Here is a 26,698-nt window from a genome sequence, read left to right as displayed (position 1 = left end):
TTCCCCCCCCGCAATCACCAACAGAGAGTGTTCACTACACCCCGGCAATCACCAACAGTGTTCACTATACCCCAGCAATCACCAACAGAGAGTGTTACTATACCCCGGCAATCACCAACAAAGAGTGTTCGCTATACTCTGGCAGTCACCAACAAAGAGTGTTCAATATACCCCCCGTAATCACCAACAGAGAGTGTTCACTATACTCTGGCAGTCACCAACAGAGAGTGTTCACTATACCCCGGCAATCACTAACAGCGTGTTCACTATAGACCCGCAATCACCAACAGAGAATGTTCACAATACCCAGGCAATCACCAACAGAGTGTTCAGTATACCCCGGCAATCACCAACAGAGAGTGTTCACTATCCCCAGGCAATCACCAACAGAGAGTGTTCACTATACTCTGGCAGTCACCAACAGAGAGTGTTCACTATCCCCAGGCAATCACCAACAGAGAGTGTTCACTATCCCCAGGCAATCACCAACAGAGAGTGTTCACAATACCCCCCGCAATCACCAACAGAGAGTGTTCACTATACCCAGGCAATCACCAACAGAGAGTGTTCACTATACCCTGGCAATCACTAACAGCTTGTTCACTATAGACCCGCAATCACCAACAGAGAATGTTCACAATACCCGGGCAATCGCCAACAGAGAGTGTTCACTATCCCCAGGCAATCACCAACAGAGAGTGTTCACAATACCCCCCACAATCACCAACAGAGAGTGTTCACTATACTCTGGCAGTCACCAACAGTGTGTTCACTAAACCCCAGCAATAACCAACAGAGAGTGTTCAGTATACTCCGGCAGTCACCAACAGAGAGTGTTCAGTATACCCAGGCAATCACCAACAGAGTGTTCACTATACCCTGGCAATCACTAACAGCTTGTTCACTATAGACCCGCAATCACCAACAGAGAGTGTTCACTATACCCCCGCAATCACCAACAGAGAGTTTTCTCTATACTCCGGCAGTCACCAACAGAGATTGTTCACTATACTCTGGCAGTCACCAACAGACAGTGTTCACTATACCCCCCAGCAATCACCAACAGAGAGTGTTCACTACACCCCTGCAATCACCAACAGTGTTCACTATACCCCAGCAATCACCAACAGGGAGTGTTACTATACCCCGGCAATCACCAACAGAGAGTGTTCGCTATACTCTGGCAGTCACCAACAGAGAGTGTTCAATATACCCTGGCAATCACTAACAGCTTGTTCACTATAGACCCGCAATCACCAACAGAGAATGTTCACAATACCCGGGCAATCGCCAACAGAGAGTGTTCACTATCCCCAGGCAATCACCAACAGAGAGTGTTCACAATACCCCCCACAATCACCAACAGAGAGTGTTCACTATACTCTGGCAGTCACCAACAGTGTGTTCACTAAACCCCAGCAATAACCAACAGAGAGTGTTCAGTATACTCCGGCAGTCACCAACAGAGAGTGTTCAGTATACCCAGGCAATCACCAACAGAGTGTTCACTATACCCTGGCAATCACTAACAGCTTGTTCACTATAGACCCGCAATCACCAACAGAGAGTGTTCACTATACCCCCGCAATCACCAACAGAGAGTTTTCTCTATACTCCGGCAGTCACCAACAGAGATTGTTCACTATACTCTGGCAGTCACCAACAGACAGTGTTCACTATACCCCCCAGCAATCACCAACAGAGAGTGTTCACTACACCCCTGCAATCACCAACAGTGTTCACTATACCCCAGCAATCACCAACAGGGAGTGTTACTATACCCCGGCAATCACCAACAGAGAGTGTTCGCTATACTCTGGCAGTCACCAACAGAGAGTGTTCAATATACCCCCCGTAATCACCAACAGAGAGTGTTCACTATACTCTGGCAGTCACCAACAGAGAGTGTTCACTATACCCTGGCAATCACTAACAGAGTGTTCACTATACCCCGGCAATCACTAACAGCGTGTTCACTATAGACCCGCAATCACCAACAGAGAATGTTCACAATACCCAGGCAATCACCAACAGAGAGTGTTCAGTATACCCCGGCAATCACCAACAGAGAGTGTTCACAATAACCCCCGCAATCACCAACAGAGAGTGTTCACTATACTCTGGCAGTCACCAACAGTGTGTTCACTAAACCCCAGCAATCACTAACAGAGAGTGTTCACTATACTCCGGCAGTCACCAACAGAGAGTGTTCACTATACCCCGGCAATCACCAACAGAGAGTTCTCACTATACCCAGGCAATCACCAACAGAGAGTGTTGACTATACCCTGGCAATCACTAACAGCTTGTTCACTATAGACCCGCAATCACCAACAGAGAATGTTCACAATACCCGGGCAATCGCCAACAGAGAGTGTTCACTATCCCCAGGCAATCACCAACAGAGAGTGTTCACAATACCCCCCGCAATCACCAACAGAGAGTGTTCACAATACCCCCCGCAATCACCAACAGAGAGTGTTCACTACACCCCGGCAATCACCAACAGTGTTCACTATACCCCAGCAATCACCAACAGAGAGTGTTACTATACCCCGGCAATCACCAACAAAGAGTGTTCGCTATACTCTGGCAGTCACCAACAAAGAGTGTTCAATATACCCCCCGTAATCACCAACAGAGAGTGTTCACTATACTCTGGCAGTCACCAACAGAGAGTGTTCACTATACCCCGGCAATCACTAACAGCGTGTTCACTATAGACCCGCAATCACCAACAGAGAATGTTCACAATACCCAGGCAATCACCAACAGAGTGTTCAGTATACCCCGGCAATCACCAACAGAGAGTGTTCACTATCCCCAGGCAATCACCAACAGAGAGTGTTCACTATACTCTGGCAGTCACCAACAGAGAGTGTTCACTATCCCCAGGCAATCACCAACAGAGAGTGTTCACTATCCCCAGGCAATCACCAACAGAGAGTGTTCACAATACCCCCCGCAATCACCAACAGAGAGTGTTCACTATACCCAGGCAATCACCAACAGAGAGTGTTCACTATACCCTGGCAATCACTAACAGCTTGTTCACTATAGACCCGCAATCACCAACAGAGAATGTTCACAATACCCGGGCAATCGCCAACAGAGAGTGTTCACTATCCCCAGGCAATCACCAACAGAGAGTGTTCACAATACCCCCCACAATCACCAACAGAGAGTGTTCACTATACTCTGGCAGTCACCAACAGTGTGTTCACTAAACCCCAGCAATAACCAACAGAGAGTGTTCAGTATACTCCGGCAGTCACCAACAGAGAGTGTTCAGTATACCCAGGCAATCACCAACAGAGTGTTCACTATACCCTGGCAATCACTAACAGCTTGTTCACTATAGACCCGCAATCACCAACAGAGAATGTTCACAATACCCGGGCAATCACCAACAGAGAGTATTCAGTATACCCCGGCAATCACCAACAGAGAGTTCTCACTATACCCAGGCAATCACCAACAAAGAGTGTTCTCTATACTCCGGCAATCACCACAGAGAGTGGTCACTGTACTCTGGCAATCACTAACAGAGAGTATTCACTATACCCCCAGCAATCATCAACAGAGAGTGTTCACTATACCCTGGCAATCACCAACAGTGTTCACTATACTCCGGCAATCACCAACTGAGAGTTTTCACTATACCCTGGCAATCACCAATAGAGAGTGTTAGCTATACTCCGGCAATCACCAAGAGAATGTTCACTATACCGCGGCAATCACCAACAGACAGTGTTCACTATACCCAGGCAATCACCAACCGAGAGTGTTCACTATACTCCCCGAATCACCAACAGAGAGTGTTCACTATACCCTGGCAGTCACCAAGAGAGAGTGTTACTATACCCCGGCAATCACTAACAGAGTGTTCACTATAGACCCGCAATCACCAACAGAGAATGTTCACAATACCCAGGCAATCACCAACAGAGAGTGTTCAGTATACCCTGGCAATCACCAACAGAGAGTGTTCAGTATACCCTGGCAATCACCAACAGAGAGTGTTCCCTATACCTCGGCAATCGCCAACAGAGAGTCTTCACTAAACCCCATTAAGCACCAACATAGAGTGTTCACTATACCCCAGCAATCACCAACAGAGAGTGTTCACTAAACCCCATGAAGCACCAACATAGAGTGTTCACTATACCCCAGCAATCACCAACAGAAAGTGTTCATTTTACCCCGGCAATCACCAACAGAGAGTGTTCACTATACCCCAGCAATCAGTAACCGAGTGTTCACTATACCCGACAATCACCAGCAGAGAGTGTTCACTATACCCTGGCAATCACTAACAGAGTGTTCACTATACCCGACAATCACCAGCAGAGAGTGTTCACTATACCCGACAATCACCAGCAGAGAGTGTTCACTATACCCCGATAATCACCTACAGAGAGTATTCACTATACCCTGACAATCAGTAAGAGAGAGTGTTCACTATACCCCGACAATCACCAACAGAGAGAGAGTTCACTATACCCCAGCAATCACTAACAGAGCTCTATACCCTGGCAATCACCAACAGAGTGTGTTCACAATACCCAGGCAATCACCAACAGAGAGTGTTCACTGTACCCAGGCAATCACCAACAGCGAGTGTTCACTATACCACGTCAATCACCAACAGAGAATGTTCACTATAATCCAGCAATCACTAACAGAGCACTATATGCTGGCAATCTCCAACAGAGAGTGTTCACTATACCCCAGCAATCATCAACAGAGAATGTTCACTATACGCAGGTAATCACCAACAGAGAATGTTCAGTATACCCCCGCAATCACCAAGAGAGAGGGTTCACTATACCCAGGCAATCGCCAACAGAGAGTGTTCACTATAACCCCGCAATCACAAACAGAGAGTGTTCACTATACTCCGGGAATCACCAACAGAGAGTGTTCACTATACCCTGGAAGTCACCAACAGAGAGTGTTCACTATACCCAGGCAATCACCAACAGAGAGGGCTCACTATACCCCGGCAATCACCAACAGAGTGTTCACTAAACCTCATTAAGCACCAACAGAGAGTGTTCACTATATCCCAGCAATCACCAACAGAGAGTGTTCACTAAACCCCATTAAGCACCAACAGAGAGTGTTCACTATACCCCAGCAATCACCAAAAGAAAGTGTTCATTTTACCCCGGCAATCACGAACAGAGAGTGTTCACTATACCCCAGCAATCACTAACAGAGTGTTCACTATACGTCCGCAATCACCAACAGAGGGTGTTCACTATACTCCGGCAATCACTAACAGAGAGTGTTCTCTATACCCCGGCCATCACTGACAGAGTGTTCAATATGGACCCGCAATCACTAGCAGAGAGTGTTCAATAAACCCCATTAAACACCAACAGAGGGTGTTCACTATACCACAGCAATCACCAACAGAGAGTGTTCATTTTACCCCGGCAATCACCAACAGACAGTGTTCACTATACTCTGGCAATCACTAACAAAGTGTTCACTATACCCCCGCAATCACTAACAGAGTGTTCACTATACTACGGCAATCACCAACAGAGAGTGTTCACTATACTCCGGCAATCACCAACAGAGAGTGTTCACTATATCCAGGCAATCACCAACAGAATGTTTTCACTATACCCCAGCAATCACTAACAGAGAGTGTTCACTATACCCCGGCTATCACTCACAGAGTGTTTACTATACTCCCATAATCATTAACAGAGAATGTTCACTATGCCCAGGCAATCACCAACAAAGAGTGTTCACTATACCCAGGCAATCACTAACAGAGTGTTCACTACACTCCGGCAATCACTATCAGAGTGTTCACTATACCCCGGATATCATTAACTGATAGTGTTCACTACACTCCAGCAATCACTATCAGAGGGTTCACTATATCCCAGATATCATTAACTGATAGTGTTCACTATAACCCAGCAATCACCATCAGGAGCAGACAGTGTTCACTCTACCCCAGCTAGCACCATCAGGCGCAGACATTATACCCCGGCAATCACCAACAGAGAGTGTTCACGATACCCCAGCAATCACTAACAGATTGTTCACTATACTTCCACACTCACCAACATAGAATGTTTACTATACCCCGGCAATTACCAACAGAGAGTGTTCACTATACCATGATAATCACCAACAGAGAGTGTTCACTATACCCTGGCAATCACCAACAGAAAGTGTTCACTATACCCCGGCAATCACCAACAGAAAGTGTTCACTATACCCCGGCAATCACCAACAGAGAGTGTTCACTATACCCCGGCAATCACCAACTGAGAGTGTTCACTATAACCCCGGCAATCACCAACTGAGAGTGTTCACTATACCCCGGCAATCACCACCCGGGCCATGACTAACAGAGTGTTCACTATACCCCGGCAAACACCAACTGAGTGTTCACTATACCCGGGCCATCACTAACAGAGTGTTCACTATAGACCCGCAATCACTAACAGAGAGTGTTCACTAAACCCCATTAAACACTAACAGAGAGTGTTCACTATACCCCAGCAATCACCAACAGAGAGTGTTCACTGTACCCTGGCAATCACTAACAGAGTGTTCACTATACCCTAGCAATCACTAACAGAGAGTGCTCACTATACCACAGCAATCACCTTCAGGAGCAGACTGTGTTCACTATACCCCGGCTATCACCACCAGCCGCAGACAGTGTCCATTATACCCCGGCTATCACCATCATGCGCATACAGTGCTCACTATACCCCAGCATTCACCATCAGGAGCAGACAGTGTTCTCATTATACCCCAGCAATCACCATCAGACACAGACAGTGTTCATTGCATCCCAGGTATCAGGAGCAGACAGTGTTCACTATGCCCCGGCAGTCACTATCAGGAGGAGACAGAGGGGGTCATAATGACCCTGGCGGAAGGCGGAGAAGCGGCGGTCTTTTTTTTGTATTGTGACCATGGCGGTTACCGCCATGGTCATCCGCCGCTTCCCCGTTCCGCCCACCAGGGCGGAGACGACCGTTGGGCTGGAGACCTGGGTCTCCAGCCCGGCTGCAGTCACTATACCGCCGGCGGTATTTGGACCCGGCTTACCGCCGTGAATTTCCTGTGGTTGGAACCGCCATGAAATCCATGGTGGTAAGCACTATCTAGGGGTCTCCCGTACCCCCCAGCCCCACCCTGACTCCCTCCCCTACCCCCCACCACCCCTGCCACCCCCCTAAGGTGGCAGGGCCTCCCTCCCCACCCCGACCCCCAACATCACAGAACTCACACACACATGACACGCACGCAGGCACCACCAACACACATACACCGACATACATGCCAACATCCACACACAGAGTCAGACACGCACACCCCCACATTCAAACATTCATGCACACATCCATACAGACATACCTACAGACATACACGCACTCATTCCCAAACTCACAAAACCCCCGCAAGCACACACGCACACCCCCATGCACCCACACAACACCCCCCCCCCTCCCCTAACGGACGATCGACTTACCTGATCCGTTGATCCTCCGGGACGGGACGGGAGCCATGGGGGCAGCTCCGCCAACACCACACCATCAACAGAACACTGCCATGGCGAATCACAGGACGTGATTCGCTGGCCGGTGTTCTGTTGGCGTGGCAGTGGAGGTGGAGCAACCTCCACTTCCCCGCCTCCCACCAGTATGGCTGTTGGCTGCTCTCCGTCCGTAAAAGGACGGAGAGCTGCCAACGGTCATAATAGGCCGAGCAGCAAACCGCCACCACTGGCGGTCTTCCGCACGGCGGTCCCTTGGCGGTCTTGGAAAAAGACCGCTGAGGTCAAAATGACCCCCAGAGTTATCTATCCCCTGTCTATCAGAAGCAGATGGTGAGTACTCACTATACACACACCAATCACTATCAGAAGCAGCTAGCTGTGACTATGCCCCTCCTATAAATGAGGAGGCAATGTTCCCTGTACCCTATCAGGCACGGACAGTTTTCATTGCATCCCAGCTATCAGGAGCAGACAGTGTTCACTATACCATATCAGGAGAAGACAGTGTTAACTATACCACAAATATAAGGAGCATATAGTGCTCACTATACCACAGCAATAACTATCGGGTTCAGATAGCTTTGACTACACCCCAGCTTTAGAACCGGAGATAGTGTTCACTATACAGAGGGCACCATAAGCAGATAAAGTTCACTATACCCTAACAGAAGAACACCATGTTACCTATACCCTGGGTACCAGGAGCAGCCAATGTTCACCATACCCTATCAGGAGCAGACAGTGTTCACAACACCCGTTCCTAGTAGCCAGCAGTTTTTTACTATACCTTATCAAGAGCAGATCGTGTACACTATACCCTATCAGGAGAAGACAGTGTTCACTATACTCTAGGTACCAGGAGCAGACATTGTTCACTATAATGTATATGGAGCAGACAGTGTTCACTATACCATATCTGGAGCAGACAGTGTTCACTCTACTGTATAGGGAGCAGAGTTCACTATGCCCTATGTTGAGCAGATAGTGTTCACTATAACCTATCTGGAGCAGGTAGCGTTCACTATGCCCTATATGGAGCAGACAGTGTTCACTGTACCGTATCTGGAGCAGACAGTGTTCACTATACCGTATCTGGAGCAGACAGTGTTCACTATACCGTATCTGGAGCACACAGTGTTCACTATACCGTATCTGGAGCACACAGTGTTCACTATACCGTATCTGGAGCACACAGTGTTCACTATACCGTATCTGGAGCACACAGTGTTCACTATACCGTATCTGGAGCACACAGTGTTCACTATACCGTATCTGGAGCAGACGGTGTTCACTGTGCCGTATCTGGAGCAGACGGTGTTCACTATACCGTATCTGGAGCAGACAGCGTTCACTATACCGTATCTGGAGCAGACAGCGTTCACTATGCCGTATCTGGAGCAGACAGCGTTCACTATAGCCTATCTGGAGCAGACAGTGTTCACTATAGCCTATCTGGAGCAGACAGTGTTCACTATAGCCTATCTGGAGCAGACAGTGTTCACTATAGCCTATCTGGAGCAGACAGTGTTCACTATAGCCTATCTGGAGCAGACAGTGTTCACTATACCGTATCTGGAGCAGACAGTGTTCACTATACCGTATCTGGAGCAGACAGTGTTCACTATACCGTATCTGGAGCAGACAGTGTTCACTATAGCCTATCTGGAGCAGACAGTGTTCACTATAGCCTATCTGGAGCAGACAGTGTTCACTATAGCCTATCTGGAGCAGACAGTGTTCACTATAGCCTATCTGGAGCAGACAGTGTTCACTATACCGTATCTGGAGCAGACAGTGTTCACTATACCGTATCTGGAGCAGACAGTGTTCACTTTACTGTATATGGAGCAGACAGTGTTCACTGTACCGTATCTGGAGCAGACAGTCTTCACTAAACCGTATCTGGAGCAAACAGTCTTCACTAAACCGTATCTGGAGCAGACAGTCTTCACTAAACCGTATCTGGAGCAGACAGTCTTCACTAAACCGTATCTGGAGCAGACAGTCTTCACTAAACCGTATCTGGAGCAGACAGAGTTCACTGTAGCCTATGTGGAGCAGACAGTGTTCACTATACCATATCTGGAGCAGACAGTGTTCACTATACTGTATAGGGAGCAGAGTTCACTATGCCCTATGTTGGGCAGATAGTGTTCACTATAACCTATCTGGAGCAGGTAGCCTTCACTATGCCCTATATGGAGCAGTTAGTGTTCACCATACCCTATGTGGAGCAGACAGTGTTCACCATACCCTATCTGGAGCAGACAGTGTTCACTATAACCTATCTGGAGCACAAAGTGTTCACTATACCCTATCTGGAGCAGATAGTGTTCACTATACCCTATCTGGAGCAAATAGCGGTCACTATACCCTATCTGGAGCAGATAGCGTTCACTATACCCTATCTGGAGCAGATAGCGTTCACTATACCCTATCTGGAGCAGATAGCATTCACTATACCCTATCTGGAGCAGATAGCGTTCACTATACCCTATCTGGAGCAGATAGAGTTCATTATACCCTATCTGGAGCAGACAGTGTTCACTATACCCTATCTGGAGCAGGCAGTGTTCACTATACCCTATCTGGAGCAGACAGTATTCACTATACCCTATCTGGAGCAGACAGTATTCACTATAGCCTATCTGGAGCACACAGGTTTCACTATACCGTATCTGGAGCACACAGTGTTCACTATACCGTAGCTGAAGCAGACAGTGTTCACTATAGCCTATCAGGAGGAGACAGTGTTCACTATACCGTATCTGGAGCAGACATTGTTCACTATACCGTATATGGAGCAGACAGTGTTCACTATAGCCTATTTGGAGCACTCAGCGTTCACGATACCGTATCTGGAGCAGACAGCGTTCATGATGCCGTATCTGGGCAGACAGCGTTCACTATAGCCTATCTGGAGCAAACAGTGTTCACTATGTCATATCTGGAGCAGACAGTGTTCACTATAGCCTATCTGGAGCACACAGTGTTCACTATAGCCTATCTGGAGCACACAGTGTTCACAATACCGTATCTGGAGCAGACTGCATTCACTATGCCGTATCTGGAACAGACAGCGTTCACTATAGTATATCTGGAGCAGACAGTGTTCACTATAGCATATCTGGAGCAGACAGTGTTCACTGTAGCCTATCTGGAACAGCCAGTGTTCACTATACCGTATCTGGAGCAGACAGTGTTCACTATACTGTATCTGGAGCAGACAGTGTTCACTATACTGTATCTGGAGCAGACAGTGTTCACTATACTGTATATGGAGCAGACAGTGTTCACTATACTGTATATGGAGCAGACAGTGTTCACTGTACTGTATATGGAGCAGACAGTGTTCACTGTACCGTATCAGGAGCAGACAGTGTTCACTGTACCGTATCAGGAGCAGACAGTCTTCACTGTACCGTATCAGGAGCAGACAGTCTTCACTGTACCGTATCTGGAGCAGACTGTGTTCACTATAGTCTATCTGGAGCAGACAGTTTTCACTATAGCCTATCTGGAGCAGACAGTGTTCACTATACCGTATCTGGAGCAGACAGTGTTCACTATACCGTATCTGGAGCAGACAGTGTTCACTGTACCGTATCTGGAGCAGACAGTGTTCACTGTACCGTATCTGGAGCAGACAGTCTTCACTAAACCGTATCTGGAGCAGACAGCCTTCACTAAACCGTATCTGGAGCAGACAGTCTTCACTAAACCGTATCTGGAGCAGACAGTCTTCACTAAACCGTATCTGGAGCAGACAGAGTTCACTGTAGCCTATGTGGAGCAGACAGTGTTCACTATACCATATCTGGAGCAGACAGTGTTCACTATACTGTATAGGGAGCAGAGTTCACTATGCCCTATGTTGGGCAGATAGTGTTCACTATAACCTATCTGGAGCAGGTAGCCTTCACTATGCCCTATATGGAGCAGTTAGTGTTCACCATACCCTATGTGGAGCAGACAGTGTTCACCATACCCTATCTGGAGCAGACAGTGTTCACTATAACCTATCTGGAGCACAAAGTGTTCACTATACCCTATCTGGAGCAGATAGTGTTCACTATACCCTATCTGGAGCAAATAGCGGTCACTATACCCTATCTGGAGCAGATAGCGTTCACTATACCCTATCTGGAGCAGATAGCGTTCACTATACCCTATCTGGAGCAGATAGCGTTCACTATACCCTATCTAGAGCAGATAGAGTTCATTATACCCTATCTGGAGCAGACAGTGTTCACTATACCCTATCTGGAGCAGGCAGTGTTCACTATACCCTATCTGGAGCAGACAGTATTCACTATAGCCTATCTGGAGCACACAGTGTTCACTATACCGTATCTGGAGCACACAGTGTTCACTATACCGTAGCTGAAGCAGACAGTGTTCACTATAGCCTATCAGGAGGAGACAGTGTTCACTATACCGTATCTGGAGCAGACATTGTTCACTATACCGTATATGGAGCAGACAGTGTTCACTATAGCCTATTTGGAGCACTCAGCGTTCACGATACCGTATCTGGAGCAGACAGCGTTCATGATGCCGTATCTGGGCAGACAGCGTTCACTATAGCCTATCTGGAGCAAACAGTGTTCACTATGTCATATCTGGAGCAGACAGTGTTCACTATAGCCTATCTGGAGCACACAGTGTTCACTATAGCCTATCTGGAGCACACAGTGTTCACAATACCGTATCTGGAGCAGACTGCATTCACTATGCCGTATCTGGAACAGACAGCGTTCACTATAGTATATCTGGAGCAGACAGTGTTCACTATAGCATATCTGGAGCAGACAGTGTTCACTGTAGCCTATCTGGAACAGCCAGTGTTCACTATACCGTATCTGGAGCAGACAGTGTTCACTATACTGTATCTGGAGCAGACAGTGTTCACTATACTGTATCTGGAGCAGACAGTGTTCACTATACTGTATCTGGAGCAGACAGTGTTCACTATACTGTATCTGGAGCAGACAGTGTTCACTATACTGTATATGGAGCAGACAGTGTTCACTGTACCGTATCAGGAGCAGACAGTCTTCACTGTACCGTATCAGGAGCAGACAGTCTTCACTGTACCATATCTGGAGCAGACAGTCTTCACTGTACCGTATCTGGAGCAGACAGTCTTCACTGTACCGTATCTGGAGCAGACAGTCTTCACTGTACCGTATCTGGAGCAGACAGTCTTCACTGTACCGTATCTGGAGCAGACAGTCTTCACTGTACCGTATCTGGAGCAGACTGTGTTCACTATAGTCTATCTGGAGCAGACAGTTTTCACTATAGCCTATCTGGAGCAGACAGTGTTCACTATAGCCTATCTGGAGCAGACAGTGTTCACTATACTGTTTATGGAGCTGACAGTGTTCACTATACTGTTTATGGAGCAGACAGTGTTCACTATTCCGTATCTGGAGCAGACAGTGTTTCCTATACTGTATATGTAGCAGATAGTGTTCGCTATGACCTATGTGGAGCAGTTAGTGTTCGCTATGCTCTACGTGGAGTAGATCGTGTTCAATATAGCCTAACTGGAGCAGACAGTGTTCACTATACAGTATATAGAGCAGATAGTGTTCGTTATGCCCTATGTGGAGCAGATAGAGTTCACTATAGCCTATCTGGAGCAGACAGTGTTCACTATACCGTATATAGAGCAGACAGTGTTCACTATACCGTATGTGGAGCAGACAATGTTTACTATACTGTATGTGGAGCAGACAGTGTTCACTATACTGTATATGGAGCAGACAGTGTTCACTATACCCTATCTGGAGAATATAGTGTTCACTATACCGTATCTGGAGTAGACAGTGTTCACTGTAGCCTACCTGGAGCAGACAGTGTTCACTATAGCCTACATGGAGCAGACAGTGATCACTATAGCCTATCTGGAGCAGACAGTGTTCACTATACCGTATCTGGAGCTGACAGTGTTCACTATACCGTATCTGGATCAGACGGTGTTCACTGTAGCCTATCTGGAGCAGACAGTGTTCACTATACTGTATATGGAGCAGATAGTGTTCACTATACCCTATCTGGAGAATATAGTGTTCACTATACCGTTTCTGGAGCAGACAGTGTTCACTATAGCCTATCAGGAGCAGACAGTGTTCACTGTAGCCTATCTGGAGTAGCAAGTGTTGACTGTACCATATCTGGAGCAGACAGTGTTGACTGTAGCCTATGTGGAGCAGACAGTGTTCACTGTAGCCTATCTGGAGCAGACAGTGTTCACTGTAGCCTATCTGGAGCAGACAGTGTTCACTGTAGCCTATCTGGAGCAGACAGTGTTCACTGTAGCCTATCTGGAGCAGACAGTGTTCACTATACCGTATCTGGAGCAGACAGTGTTCACTATAGCCTATATGGAGCAGACAGTGTTCACTATACCGTATCTGGAGCAGACAGTGTTCACTATACCGTATCTGGAGCAGACAGTGTTCACTATACTGTATATGGAGCAAATAGTGTTCACTATACCCTATCTGGAGAATATAGTGTTCACTATACAATATCTGGAGCAGACAGTGTTCACTATAGCCTATCTGGAGCAGACAGTGTTCACTGCAGCCTATGTGGAGCAGGCAGTGTTCACTATAGCCTATCTGGAGCAGACAGTGTTCATTGTAGCCTATGTGGATATGTGGAGCAGACAGTGTTCACCATACCGTATCTGGAGCAGACAGTGTTCACTATACCGTATCTGGAGCAGACAGTGTTCAGTATACCCTATCTGGAGAATATAGTGTTCACTATACTGTATCTGGAGCAGACAGTGTTCACTGTAGCCTATCTGGAGCAGACAGTGTTCACTATAGCCTATATGGAGCAGACAGTGTTCACTATACCGTATCTGGAGCAGACAGTGTTCACTATACTGTATATGGAGCAGATAGTGTTCACTATACCCTATCTGGAGAATATAGCGTTCACTATACCGTATCTGGAGCAGACAGTGTTCACTATAGCCTATCTGGAGCAGACAATGTTCACTATACCGTATATAGAGCAGGCAGTGTTCACTATACCGTATCTGGAGCAGACAGTGTTCATTATACTGTATATGGAGCAGACAGTGTTCACTATACCGTATCTGGAGCAGACAGTGTTCACTATACTGTATATGGAGCAGACAGAGTTCACTATACCCTATCTGGAGAATATAGTGTTCACTATACCGTATCTGGAGCAGACAGTGTTCACTGTAGCCTATCTGGAGCAGACAGTGTTCACTATAGCCTATATGGAGCAGACAGTGTTCACTATACCGTAAATGGAGCAAACAGTGTTCACTATACCGTATCTGGAGCAGACAGTGTTCACTGTAGCCTATCTGGAGCAGACAGTGTTCACTATAGCCTATATGGAGCAGACAGTGTTCACTATACCGTATCTGGAGCAGACAGTGTTCACTATACCGTATCTGGAGCAGACGGTGTTCACTGTAGCCTATCTGGAGCAGACAGTGTTCACTATACTGTATATGGAGCAGATAGTGTTCACTATACCGTTTCTGGAGCAGACAGTGTTCACTATAGCCTATCAGGAGCAGACCGTGTTCACTGTAGCCTCTCTGAAGTAGCAAGTGTTGACTGTACCGTATCTGGAGCAGACAGTGTTCACTGTAGCCTATCTAGAGCAGACAGTGTTCACTATACCGTATCTGGAGCAGACAGTGTTCACTATGCTGTATATGGAGCAAATAGTGTTCACTATACACTATCTGGAGAATATAGTGTTCACTATACCATATCTGGAGCAGACAGTGTTCACTATAGCCTATCTGGAGCAGACAGTGTTCACTGCAGCCTATGTGGAGCAGGCAGTGTTTACTATAGCCTATCTGGAGCAGACAGTGTTCACTGTAGCCTATGTGGATATGTGGAGCAGAGAGTGTTCACCATACCGTATCTGGAGCAGACAGTGTTCACTGCAGCCTATGTGGAGCAGGCAGTGTTCACTATAGCCTATCTGGAGCAGACAGTGTTCACTGTAGCCTATGTGGATATGTGGAGCAGACAGTGTTCACCATACCGTATCTGGAGCAGACAGTGTTCACTATACCGTATCTGGAGCAGACAGTGTTCACTATACTGTATATGGAGCAGATAGTGTTCACTATACCCTTTCTGGAGAATATAGCGTTCACTATACCGTATCTGGAGCAGACAGTGTTCACTACAGCCTATCTGGAGCAGACAGTGTTCACTATAACCTATCTGGAGCAGATAGTGTTCACTATACTGTATGTGGAGCAGATAGTGTTCGATATGCCCTATGTGGAGCAATTAGTATTCACTATGCCCTATGTGGAGCAGATAGAGTTCACTATAACCTATCTGGAGAAAATAGTGTTCACTATGTCCCTACCCCCAGTGGAATACGTGGGCGTGGGCCCCATCAGACGCGCTCCCGTGCTATGGCGAATCTGGGCTACCTGCTAGAATTGCACACAACTGCCCATACAGGCGACAAATGAGGATTCATCATAAAGGCGGAGGCTCGTAAAAGGCCACTTAGCCTAATCTAGCAAAGGGCCTTGCGCCGGCCCTGGTCCCTTTACGGCAGGATTGTGTTTGCACGCCAGCACCAGTCAGTCATTGTGCAACAGTGTGGTACTGGCACTGTATCCACTCCCTCGGTGAGAAGCGCGACGGATCTTCTTGTGTTCACACAAGGGGTTCTGCTTTCCAATTCAAAGAACTTTGGCAAAGTGTTTCAATGAGTTCTACACGTAGCTAAAGCTGCTTTATTCATCATTCTTCCTCATGCGTCACCCCTTCTTCGGAATACCGCCCATACGTAGGAACAGAACTTAGATGCAAGTAGGTGAGTTTTCAATGACAGGGGCACCTTGTGTCACAGCCCCTGGTTAATGAAATGAGACGACATCCCATCACACTCACATGCGCAAAAGAGGCAACTTGCGTGCTCTGTGCAGGTAATTCGAACTTTATTTGCACAGTTAATTAAAACCATTGAAAAGTAAAACAGGAGAATGTGACCAACATATTTGTGCAATTCACTCATGCGTTAGTTGCAGCCATTAAACATAATAAATTCAAAAAAAATATTTAAAGTGCGTAACTCAGTGGGAAAAGTGTTACACAACAAAAGTCTGAGATACATTCGACCGCAAATTCGCAGCACCTAGCCAAGCTCAGGTTGCTTTCGTCTGTGTAACCCACCCTGTTAAAAACAAGCTTAAAAAAGCCAGTCCAGGCTGGTGCCACATGAGCGTTTGGTTAAAAACTGCTCTCCTGTAAGAAACAGTAGATAGTACTTTATAAAAGATGTGAAAAAAAGAAAAGGTTTTTATTGGTGCAGAAAAATGAAATGATCGTCTCTTAGCTAGGGCCTGGTGACAGTAACTGGCCAAGTGGTGCACGTCAGCTGAAGAGACTTTGGGCCTGATTTAAGCTCCTGGCGGATGGAGTTACTCCATCACACGTGTGACGTATTAGTACTAGAAATTCCATTATATCCTATGGAGATCGTAATACGGCGGGTGGCATACCCATCACAATTTGACAGTAACCCATCTCCCAAACTCTTCATCAGACCCTTTGACATGGCCAACCAGGCTGAAGAGTCGAGGGAGCGATGTGGGGTTCCTCAGGTGATCCTGTCGTTCACTGACCACCCAACTAGATAAGACTATGATATCACTGTATTAGACAATTTTAGTGGAGACTTTTCCGATGGTTGTAGCTTACTTGTGATGATTACACATTCAGCTTAGGGCTGTATGTTTTCTCCAAAATCCAGGTTGCTCTGGTTTAATACCCGACCCACTGAACAGAGGAATTTGGCAAAACACCTATGGATTGTGGCGTAGCCCCTTTCAAAAAGCAGGATTTAACACCCCAACTTCTTTTTTTGCTATCACGACTGCCTCCACGAATCCTTACACGCGGGGCACTCAGGTTTATGTAATCATTCCATTAAATGATTGCCATTAACCAAGGTGTCCTGGTTCTGAATAACCAGTGTCAACGACCAGCTTCACAGAATAATTTTTAAATATACGAATTGCCAGGAAGTGTCACCCCAATCCTCGACTGGGACAGAACTCCAGAGTGCCATGGCGTGACCGGCAGAGCCCAGCCGGCAGTGCTCCGATCGCCCCCGTATCAACAGGTTACAGGAGGGGAACAAAAGAACTGCTAACTGAAGTCTCTCAAAGTATGTTGAAGTTCTTTTCTGTTACTGTTTTCTTAAGTTTGTTTCATGGTATGTTCCTTCCTTTCGGCTAAGAGCGGGTAGCTGTCAGTGAAGTCATAACCTCTATTTTCACAGGTTAAAAAGTATTTCTCTCCTGTGTATCCATCAAAAGCTTGGGCCCTGCAAGCCCTTCTAAAGGCTCACAAAGATGCCACTTGGATCAGGGACCTATCATGTCAAGCACAGAGCACTGGTGATAAAAGAAAACCAAAAGGAGAAAAGGACAAGTCTCTTTCCCTCAGTAATGCATTTCTGGTGGATCCTAAATCTAACCGCAGATTCCACACCTTCCGAACACACCCATCTGCCAAGCTGGATCTGGAGATGTTTTGGACCAGTTCTCCTGCATGCCAGCGGGCGGTCTCCTGCAGCTCTACGTCAGCACCATCCTGCCCTGGAGTGAAGTCAGAGTCACATATATTTGCCACCACTGCATGCCGACATCAGGTTCTTTCACGAATATCCACGTCATAATACACCGAGCTTAAAAAGTGATCGGATGTGACAGTGAGCAGACTCCTAGATTGGGACTTTGTTAGATGGACATGAGGTAATTCCCTAGAACAGGGAGATGTTGGGACAGTGAGAAATGTGTGACTAGAGTATCCACAAGAAAGAGCATTACCAAAGAGTAAGGATATCTCCACCTCTCCCAGATTACCTCCCCAACCCAGCAGTGATGCATCCGTCAACACTGTCAGCTCTGGACGGGGTAGGTGTTAGGGGAGGGATCTCCCACTGGTCCAATTGCAGTTGGCAGACACAAGTGCCGATCTTTTGCAATCTCTTCTGATGCCTAAATTCAAGCTGACTGGTTCTCTCGGTGCGGAACCCATTAAAACTTGAAATTCCACTGCAAAGCCCATATGTGTCATCTGGTGGAGTCGACAAGCAGAATGCAAGAGGCCTAGAAGTCTCAGAGTCACTCTGAGACAGAGGGCCAAGGCTGAAGCATCCGATCATGGTCCGAATGCCGTGGAATCATTGAAGCGGAGAAAAGGTTTAAACCTGTGTTGGATTCAGAATGGATCCGATAAACGGGAGCTTCGGCACACTGATGGAGAAAACCAGAGATGTCAGGAGGTTCTACTAGTGCGACTCCATTATTCGATGCTGTGGGATTAAGAGTTTGAACTCCATGCAGTTAGGCAAAGGTAGTCACTATGGGGCTTTAAGTATGGATTCGGGCTGGACTGGTCCGATGGCTCGAGTACATTTCATGCATGGCAATGAATGCTTTATGGCTGCTCAAATGTAAAAGTTGTTCGAAGAGTCACTTCTGCTACTAGAATGTCATGGGCTGTTTTGGCTGAATATTTATGAAGAAAGGTCTGGCTGTTTCTGCACAGCTTTTGAAGAGATTGGCTTGATCCGAACATGCAGTTTATTTACCTAACCTCCCAGGTTTATTCTGCTACTGAAACGTCATGCTCAGTTATGAGTTTGGACTCCGACAGCCAAACAATCACACGTGCAGCATTATTATTCTATAGACCCTTCAATCCTGGGGTAGTCCAGCTGTCAACTGAGCATTTCTGGGCAAACACAGCAAATGCTGCGCTATGCAGGCAGAACGAGGCAGGGGCTTAAGTCTACGCCATGGGCCGCCAGTAGGTTTTGCGGTCCCGCTGTCGCCAGGTAAGACCTGCGATGACCGTATTGGCACTGCCTGCAGCGGGTGCCTGAATTGAAGTGGGCCCGATGCCAACGCCTTAGCTTTCCTCTGTTTTCTACTATAACCTGCTGCAAGAAGTCAGGAGTGAGTTTCACACCTGTTACTCCCAGCCCATTCTCATTTCTAGTAGGACATTCCGATTTCATTTTGGCCAGAAGGTCGTACCCCAGCAGAGCCCAACTCAACTGAGATGTATAACAGCATTACCTAGAGGTTCCCCCAAGCAAATCATCTAGTGGGCTAGCACACATATGTGCCTGAGCCCCCATCTGTAGATTTCCACAACAGTGTCAAAACCCATGCACCCTCTACAGGAAAGAGAAAACAGAGCAGTCCCCGTGAACTTGCCACACTTCACAGACCTAGCATCATATAATATGCTACCCAGCCACATAAACTCATGCACTATTTCAAGAAAGAACAACGGGCCATACGTATGAACACATTTTACCATAGACATAGAATGGGTAAAAACCTTTGATACATCTGGCCCAACATGTTGAGCTGCAGAAGCCTTTCCACAGGCATGGTTTCTTAGTTCAAGGCAGTACTTACAGATTTGTTTGCAGCTTGAGAACGAAAGGAGGGTGATGCAAGTTCATCCATGAAACGCATCTTTGTTGTGTTTGGGGTTGATCAGTGTAGCAACAATTGTAAACTTGAGACACAGTCTAATCAAACCACAGTATCGGCCAGTTTAGGAATCAGGTGGAACGGAATGGCCGTATGTAATTTCGATGTCTGATCAGGACTGACCTGTTGTTCCTTCGCCCACTTTAGTCCAGGTGGGAGAACACAGGACCCTATTTTAGCAGATGGCAATTTCGGGCAGTAAAATCACATGAGGCTTTGCCTGCAACAACAGCCAAGCCCAGTCCCCAGGTCCCTGCCAGTATTTCTCTTTTGGAGAGGGGGCAGGGAATGCAATGCTGAACCCTGCCAGAACTCTCCTTCCACTTCTCTTCTCTGATTCACCTCAAAGCCCCTGCACACCTCCAGCACCATCTCAGAGATAGCTGTAAATGTGTGGCGGGTTAAACCCCACGGAACAGGGAATACCAGAATTCCATGCAGGGAACCCGGCTGGTAACAGTAATACCAGCCGCAGGGAATCTTCGCACCAAATTCCACCAAACAGGAGGATCTCTTTTTGTTCCACTCAAAGATCCTCCTGTTAGACTCCAATGTGGACTGCTGCAGGGAAACGGGACCAGAAATAGCTTTTTCAAAAATGTGTATGTGCAGCCCTCTGAGACGCGGGGCCATCTTGTCCGCACTTGTGACCTGTACACCAACGTAATGTCCAAGATGTTCCAGCCATTGGTCAACTGGGTCATCTCATTATGCGGAATCAATAAAAGGAGAGTGCATGTGGGTTGCAGGCCTGGAATAAATCTAAAGTGTCAGTTTTCAGGCTGATCTTCACAGATGGGGAACACATTATAATGCTGATAATCTATGACTTAGTGATACATGTGTTTGAGGCAGGTTTCTGAGACACAAGTTACAAGGGATAGCATGGGTACCTCCACTGTCATGCACAGATGATGAAAGCAAGAAGTAACAGCCACACGTGCGAGTCATCAACAAGCGTCCTCACTACCAACGGCAAAGACAGGTCCATGTCCCCAGATAGTCTTGGATACTACCCTGAGTTCATTGAGACATGCGATCAAGCTATCCACACCCTGAGCAGCCCTGCTTAACACTGAAAATCATTCTCCCACCAAGCAGCAAAACATGGCCTGCATTACACACTGGGGTTATAGGCAATATCTGGGTGGCTATATGCCTTACCATACCTCATGATTCTCGTGGCCCAGGAGGTCCGACAGCACTTTCAGCACATGCCGAGAATCTTTAGCGCACATCATCTTTCCTGGAAAGAAAAAATAGACTCAAACAAATCAACAGAAAAGATGCAGAATGCAAAAAGACTAAATTACCTCATTTGATGTCAACGTGCTCTACTGAATGCAAGCCGCAATTACAAGATATTGTTGAAAGTTACAAATGCTGTCTCACACCAGTCAAGGAAAGAGATATGGTGTGAGGATCAGAAAAGGAGGGACAAAGAACAACAGGACCATTCTACCAAAAACTAGTGTTAATGATAAGCACTGGCAAAACCAATACATCCGACATCATGTGCCAACCTTCTGGCTTTGCCAAAGTTTGTTTCTTTTTATAGTTTTTGTAAAACTTTGTTACAAAAACTACTACAAATATGGCGGCTAGTGCATTCACATTCAGACCGGCATTTTTAGAATACATTTTAAAAAACGAGTTATGCATGCAATTGGTTTATCTGATGAAACTCAAGTGCCAGCCTCGAGTTGGGGGAGCTGTTGTGCCATGGCCAATATATAAACAATCACTGGCAAATCCATATGGTCTCACCTTTGAGGCCTATGGGCTTTGCCAATGATTGTTAGCGATGCTGTGCAGCATGGATGAAAAGGTGGGAAAAAAAGCACTAGGACATGGCGGCCACATCATTTTGTAGGCATGCGAATCACATATGTGCACACGTACCAAAAGACACCAGTACTTTTTTTTTCTTTTTTATTTACTGATTCAAGTAGGGTCCTACACAGGCAAGAGAGAGCAACGTGGAGCATTGGTGGTGGAAGAGAAGAACACAGACGAGGGAGAGCAACATGGATCTGTGTGCGAAGAACCACGCCGGCATTAGATAGCAAGGTGGGGGGAGAAAAGGACACAGGTAGTTACAGCAGCACGAGTCATGGGGAGAGAAGCACATTACGTAGAGAGCTGGAAATCACCTGCACTCCAGTGGAGTCCTTATGCAAAAGAAACAAGCATCTGCAATGCAATGGGTCTCGCGTGTGCTTGCTTTAGAGCTATTAGCATTGTAAATTTCGAACTGGACCTTCCTTGCCACACAAACAAAATAAAACAGTTGACATAAGCGAGCGGATTCAAAGCGCCGCCGTGAGCGCGGAGAGAGAGACAAAAGGAAAAAGAAGTTTGCTCGCAGTCAAAGTTAGCAACAAAAGAGCAATTATCCATGTAACAAGAGCAATGTCCAAGGTGATAACAAAACCGCCCTAAGGAGGGACAAACATAAAACATTTACCAAAGATAACAAAGGATTTTTGAAAGGCAAGCCCACGAACGAGTGATAGTGATGGGCGTGGTTAAAATCCCAGATACACACCAACCCGTCGGAAAAGCAGCGCTTGCGCACTGCTGTGCTCGACCTAACAAAGTAGCCACTAAAAGTGAGTAGCAGAAAGACACAAGTAAAGAGAATATGCTCAAAGTGGAGGGACAGACACAAGATTATCAACGCGAGCCACTGGTTAAGAAGCAAGCAAATGAGAGTGACACAAAAGCCATCCAAAGGGAAGCAATGCGAGGGCTCCCAGTCCAATATACGCTGATAATAAGTAATTTTTAAACAGATAGCTTGTTACCATACACGTCTTTAGCAGAGAAAGAACTACTGTGTGTGGGCAGAAGAGCAGCTCCTTGTGAAAGAGCAGATGCAGTAGAGTTAACCAATGCCTGAAATTAGCAGATCTATTGGCTGCCTGCTGAAGGGGGCGGAAATCAAATGTTAATGACACAGCAAAAGACCAATGGACATACAGGGCAGGCCGAACGTCCCCTGTAAGTAAACATATTATAGTACAGATCTAATTTTAGTAAAATCAAAAGGGCTTGGCTAACGCCAGACCTAAAAAGAGATGTCTAATTTCGCAAAAGGAGACAAATGTAATCCAATGTTTGCCTAGGCGCTGTCCACCAAGTCCATCCTGGTGGTTAAGTGCAAATGGAAAACAGGGCACTAGGGTAATAAGCAATGTGGGTTAAACCCTGCTTATTGGCACATGCTAAACCATATTTATGTGTGTTCATTCATAATTGGATGCTAACAACAGTGCTAGCAGAAATGTTATCTGGGGTGCAAATGTAAGTTGCATGTGTTTGACAAGGTGGGATCAAGTGTGAAATTAGGGTGTCAGAAAGTAGTTGAGATGGTCTGTATACACTCCAGCTGCCCTTACCTGCACTCCTGAGGCACAAGTTCATCAGCAGGGCAACTGAGTACTCCACGGTGTAGTCCGAAAGACAATCAGTCTCCTCCAAGACATCGACGAGCCAGAAAATGATGCCATCCCTGATCATAGTTGACTGAAGGGCGCGCCTAGGAAGAAACAACACCTTCTATAAGCCTTTGGGAGGGACATGAATAATGACACTGACTTAGAAACTCAATGGCAGACAAGGTAGCTATAATGTCTAATACAAGCTTTGGGTATCATCAGTGCAGTGCAGTGCAGTTTGAGTCCAAAGTCACTTTAAGCCAGGGTGACATCCATGGAAACACCTCTTCCAGAGAGGGTGAATAATACACATGACCAGAGGCACCCTCTAGGTACTTGAAGTTACACAAACACTTCTAAATCACTGGGAATGCCTCAGGGCATAATTGCATCATTTCCAACCACACTGGCTTTGTAATTTTAAGTGAGGGCTAGTCATACACAAATGAGTCCATCCCTACCTTGGGTAAGCGTAACAGATGGTAATTATCTCTGAAAGTGATTGATAGTTCAGAATTCAGCTAGTGACTTGAAGGTGGAAAGTTCCTGCAGAGAAATCTAACACCATTCCCAGTATGTTGTAGGTATATCAATTTAAAATGACAGAAAGGCACCTTCATCTCAAGGGGGTGCAAGCTCATGTCTCAACCATCTAGGGATTCAAAACATGACCTCACTAACTTTCAAACTGTGCATTCCGGCTCTAGGATGCCTTCACACCTTAACACACAGCCTGACCTGAGACCAGAGTGCATCAAGGTGCTACAGTTCCCAGCTACAGTGCTGAGCCACAGCCTCTTCCAATCAGTGACTGGTGAGAAGTAGAGCTTCCTTTATGTGATGGACTGTTCTTTATGTACTACTTGTACGTAATATCCTGCACGGTTGCCTGGGGTGGTCTCAACTCCGCTGTAAGGTGGCCTAGAACTGTGACTGTTTCAGTGCTCGGTCTGAAGTATTTGTAGGACCTCCCTACTTGTTCGTGACGAGTAAGGACCAGGCAGAGAACCATGGGCCATATGTACGAACACATTTTCCCATAGACACAGAATGGGCAAAACTGCTTGCTACATCTGGCCCCATGTGACTGGCAAACCTTTCACCCCAAGCTTCAGAATGATGACATCTGGGGGATAAAAGCAAGTATGCTGATGGAGCACAAGCAGAAGTGCTGGTCGTGGGAGCACTTCCAACGGCACCCCATCTTTCCACTCGCTAGATCAACTGGTTCAAGCACCAAACTTAGTGGTAGTAGTAAATAAATACACATAGAAATATACTGTATGACCAACAAGACTTGTTTAAAAACAAGGAACTCACGTGATTAAATGTTGTAATCGACAGCTACATTTGCAAGAAGCATCACCTAATTCCTAGCATCTTGTTGCAGAAGTTCTCCACACATAGCGGTTGTCCAATTAAGACTAGACTATGTGAACCTCATGCACTTGGAGAGCTTGGTACATTCAGTGAAGGCTTCCTTTACTCACACAAAGATATCAACATTTTTCAGTTTGAATAAGTGGTTTTACAGAGTGCTTTGGTTGATGGTGGCGGAGTGGGTCATGTTACAACTCTTGTACGTGACTGTTCGGGCCTTCAAAAGAGGGAATCGCCCTACCAACATCGACATCAATTCTCCTAAACAGTAGCAGAAGTGAGGCACACACCCTTTCATCCCAGATAACATCGTATGGTTGATCCCTTACACAAGCCCTTGGCCCATCACCAGCCTCAGCTCTTGACCAGTTCAATTCCTTACCCTGGTACTGCCTGCATGACCCTACTAAAGGGGGGAAAGGGGCAGTGCAGGTGTAACAGAGCGACACCAATTGCTGCCTTAGACCATCCCAACGAGGACAACAAGGCCCATCTCCGCACTGTATCTCCCCTCACTGCCCTGGTGGGCATGTCCTAGTGTTTCCAGAGACGGACATGTCTATAGCCACAGGAAAAACAGAGGACCATCTGAAATAAGGTACGATGCTGAAAGAGCATTTAGAGAGGCCTCGGTGAAAGCTTTCCGAGACCTCACCTGTCCTACTTTAGTACCAAGTCCTTGGGGTTCTATGCTCAAAAGCAGTGTGTCAACAGGACATAAGAAACTTTACAAGGGACTATGACTTCTGCTTGACAACCTGGAACTTTTTCTCCTCGACCTTGATGTCTGGAATCACAGTTAGTTTAAGACTGTTTGATGAAAATCGCAATGAACTCCAGCGAGAGGTACAGTCATCAAATCTGATTGTAACGGATTGAATATAAAAGGTTATAAAAAAGAGCTTGTGAAAGGAGAAGGACAAACCTGGAGCATGGAATACTTCTTAGATGCACTGGACCCAATTCTACAAAAAGTCTGAAATCTGCACATTTCGAAATTTCGAAATTCCAAAGGTTTCCTGAAATACGACTGGAATTCTGCAGTGGGTTAGGGTTTCCAGGCATACTGCAGGAAAGTATTTGTGAATTCAGCATACAGCCATACAAAGGCATTTACGCTTACACACTGTAAGCAACTGCTCTTTGGGGAAAATACCCAGGCATGTGTCCTATTGCACTTATTTCGGTTCATTTTGTTTTTTATCCTTAAGGAAAATACTTTTCCAGTTGCAAAACCCTTGACCTACAGCCTCACCAATTCGGTGGATTGTTCCTAGCAAATTGTCACTCTTTTCCTGGGTGTGAATTCCACTTTTTTCCTGGGTGTGAATGGGACAAAAAAGTTTCTGGCGTTCCCAAACTTTCAGTTCAAATAATTATTTTAGGTGGTATAAAACTACTTTTTGCAACTGCAAATGTAGTTTTATGCTTGTCAAAACGTTATTTGCTGTGTAAGCTAAAGCTACACTAGCAAACAGCTTTGTGCATCAGGTGTTCAATGTAAAGATCCATTAGAAATGCAAGAAGGATCCCTTTTGGGGAAGCTTGAGACGTGTTGTATCAAGAACATACCTGGAGGCCATTCATTCTCTCAACTGGGCTCATTCCCAGCTTGAATGTAATGATTTGTTCACACCGCACATTACAGCAAATGAACTACCTGGGAGCACGTGAGGTTGAAGAATTGGGCTGGACACAATGTACTGTAAACAAAGCTATTACAAAGTAACTACGGTGGACCATAGTTCGTAATCAGGCAAGCCAAACAGTTCAACGACA

General features: G+C 46.4%; 1 protein-coding gene across 1 annotated transcript in view; it reads right to left on the bottom strand.

Annotated features, from left to right (window-relative positions):
* ARMC9 (armadillo repeat containing 9) overlaps positions 1-26,698 on the bottom strand; it is a 415,690-nt gene that overhangs the window by 191,628 nt on the left and 197,364 nt on the right. Inside the window, exons 15-16 of the mRNA XM_069212859.1 lie at positions 23,501-23,640; positions 21,269-21,345 (exon numbers count right to left, since the gene is read on the bottom strand). Of these exons, the coding sequence (XP_069068960.1) occupies positions 21,269-21,345; positions 23,501-23,640 (217 nt within the window). The remainder of the gene's footprint in view (positions 1-21,268; positions 21,346-23,500; positions 23,641-26,698) is intronic.

Source organism: Pleurodeles waltl, chromosome 11, assembly GCF_031143425.1.
Source record: "Pleurodeles waltl isolate 20211129_DDA chromosome 11, aPleWal1.hap1.20221129, whole genome shotgun sequence".
Lineage (NCBI taxonomy): Eukaryota > Metazoa > Chordata > Amphibia > Caudata > Salamandridae > Pleurodeles > Pleurodeles waltl.
This window is presented reverse-complemented; position numbering and strand designations above follow the sequence as displayed.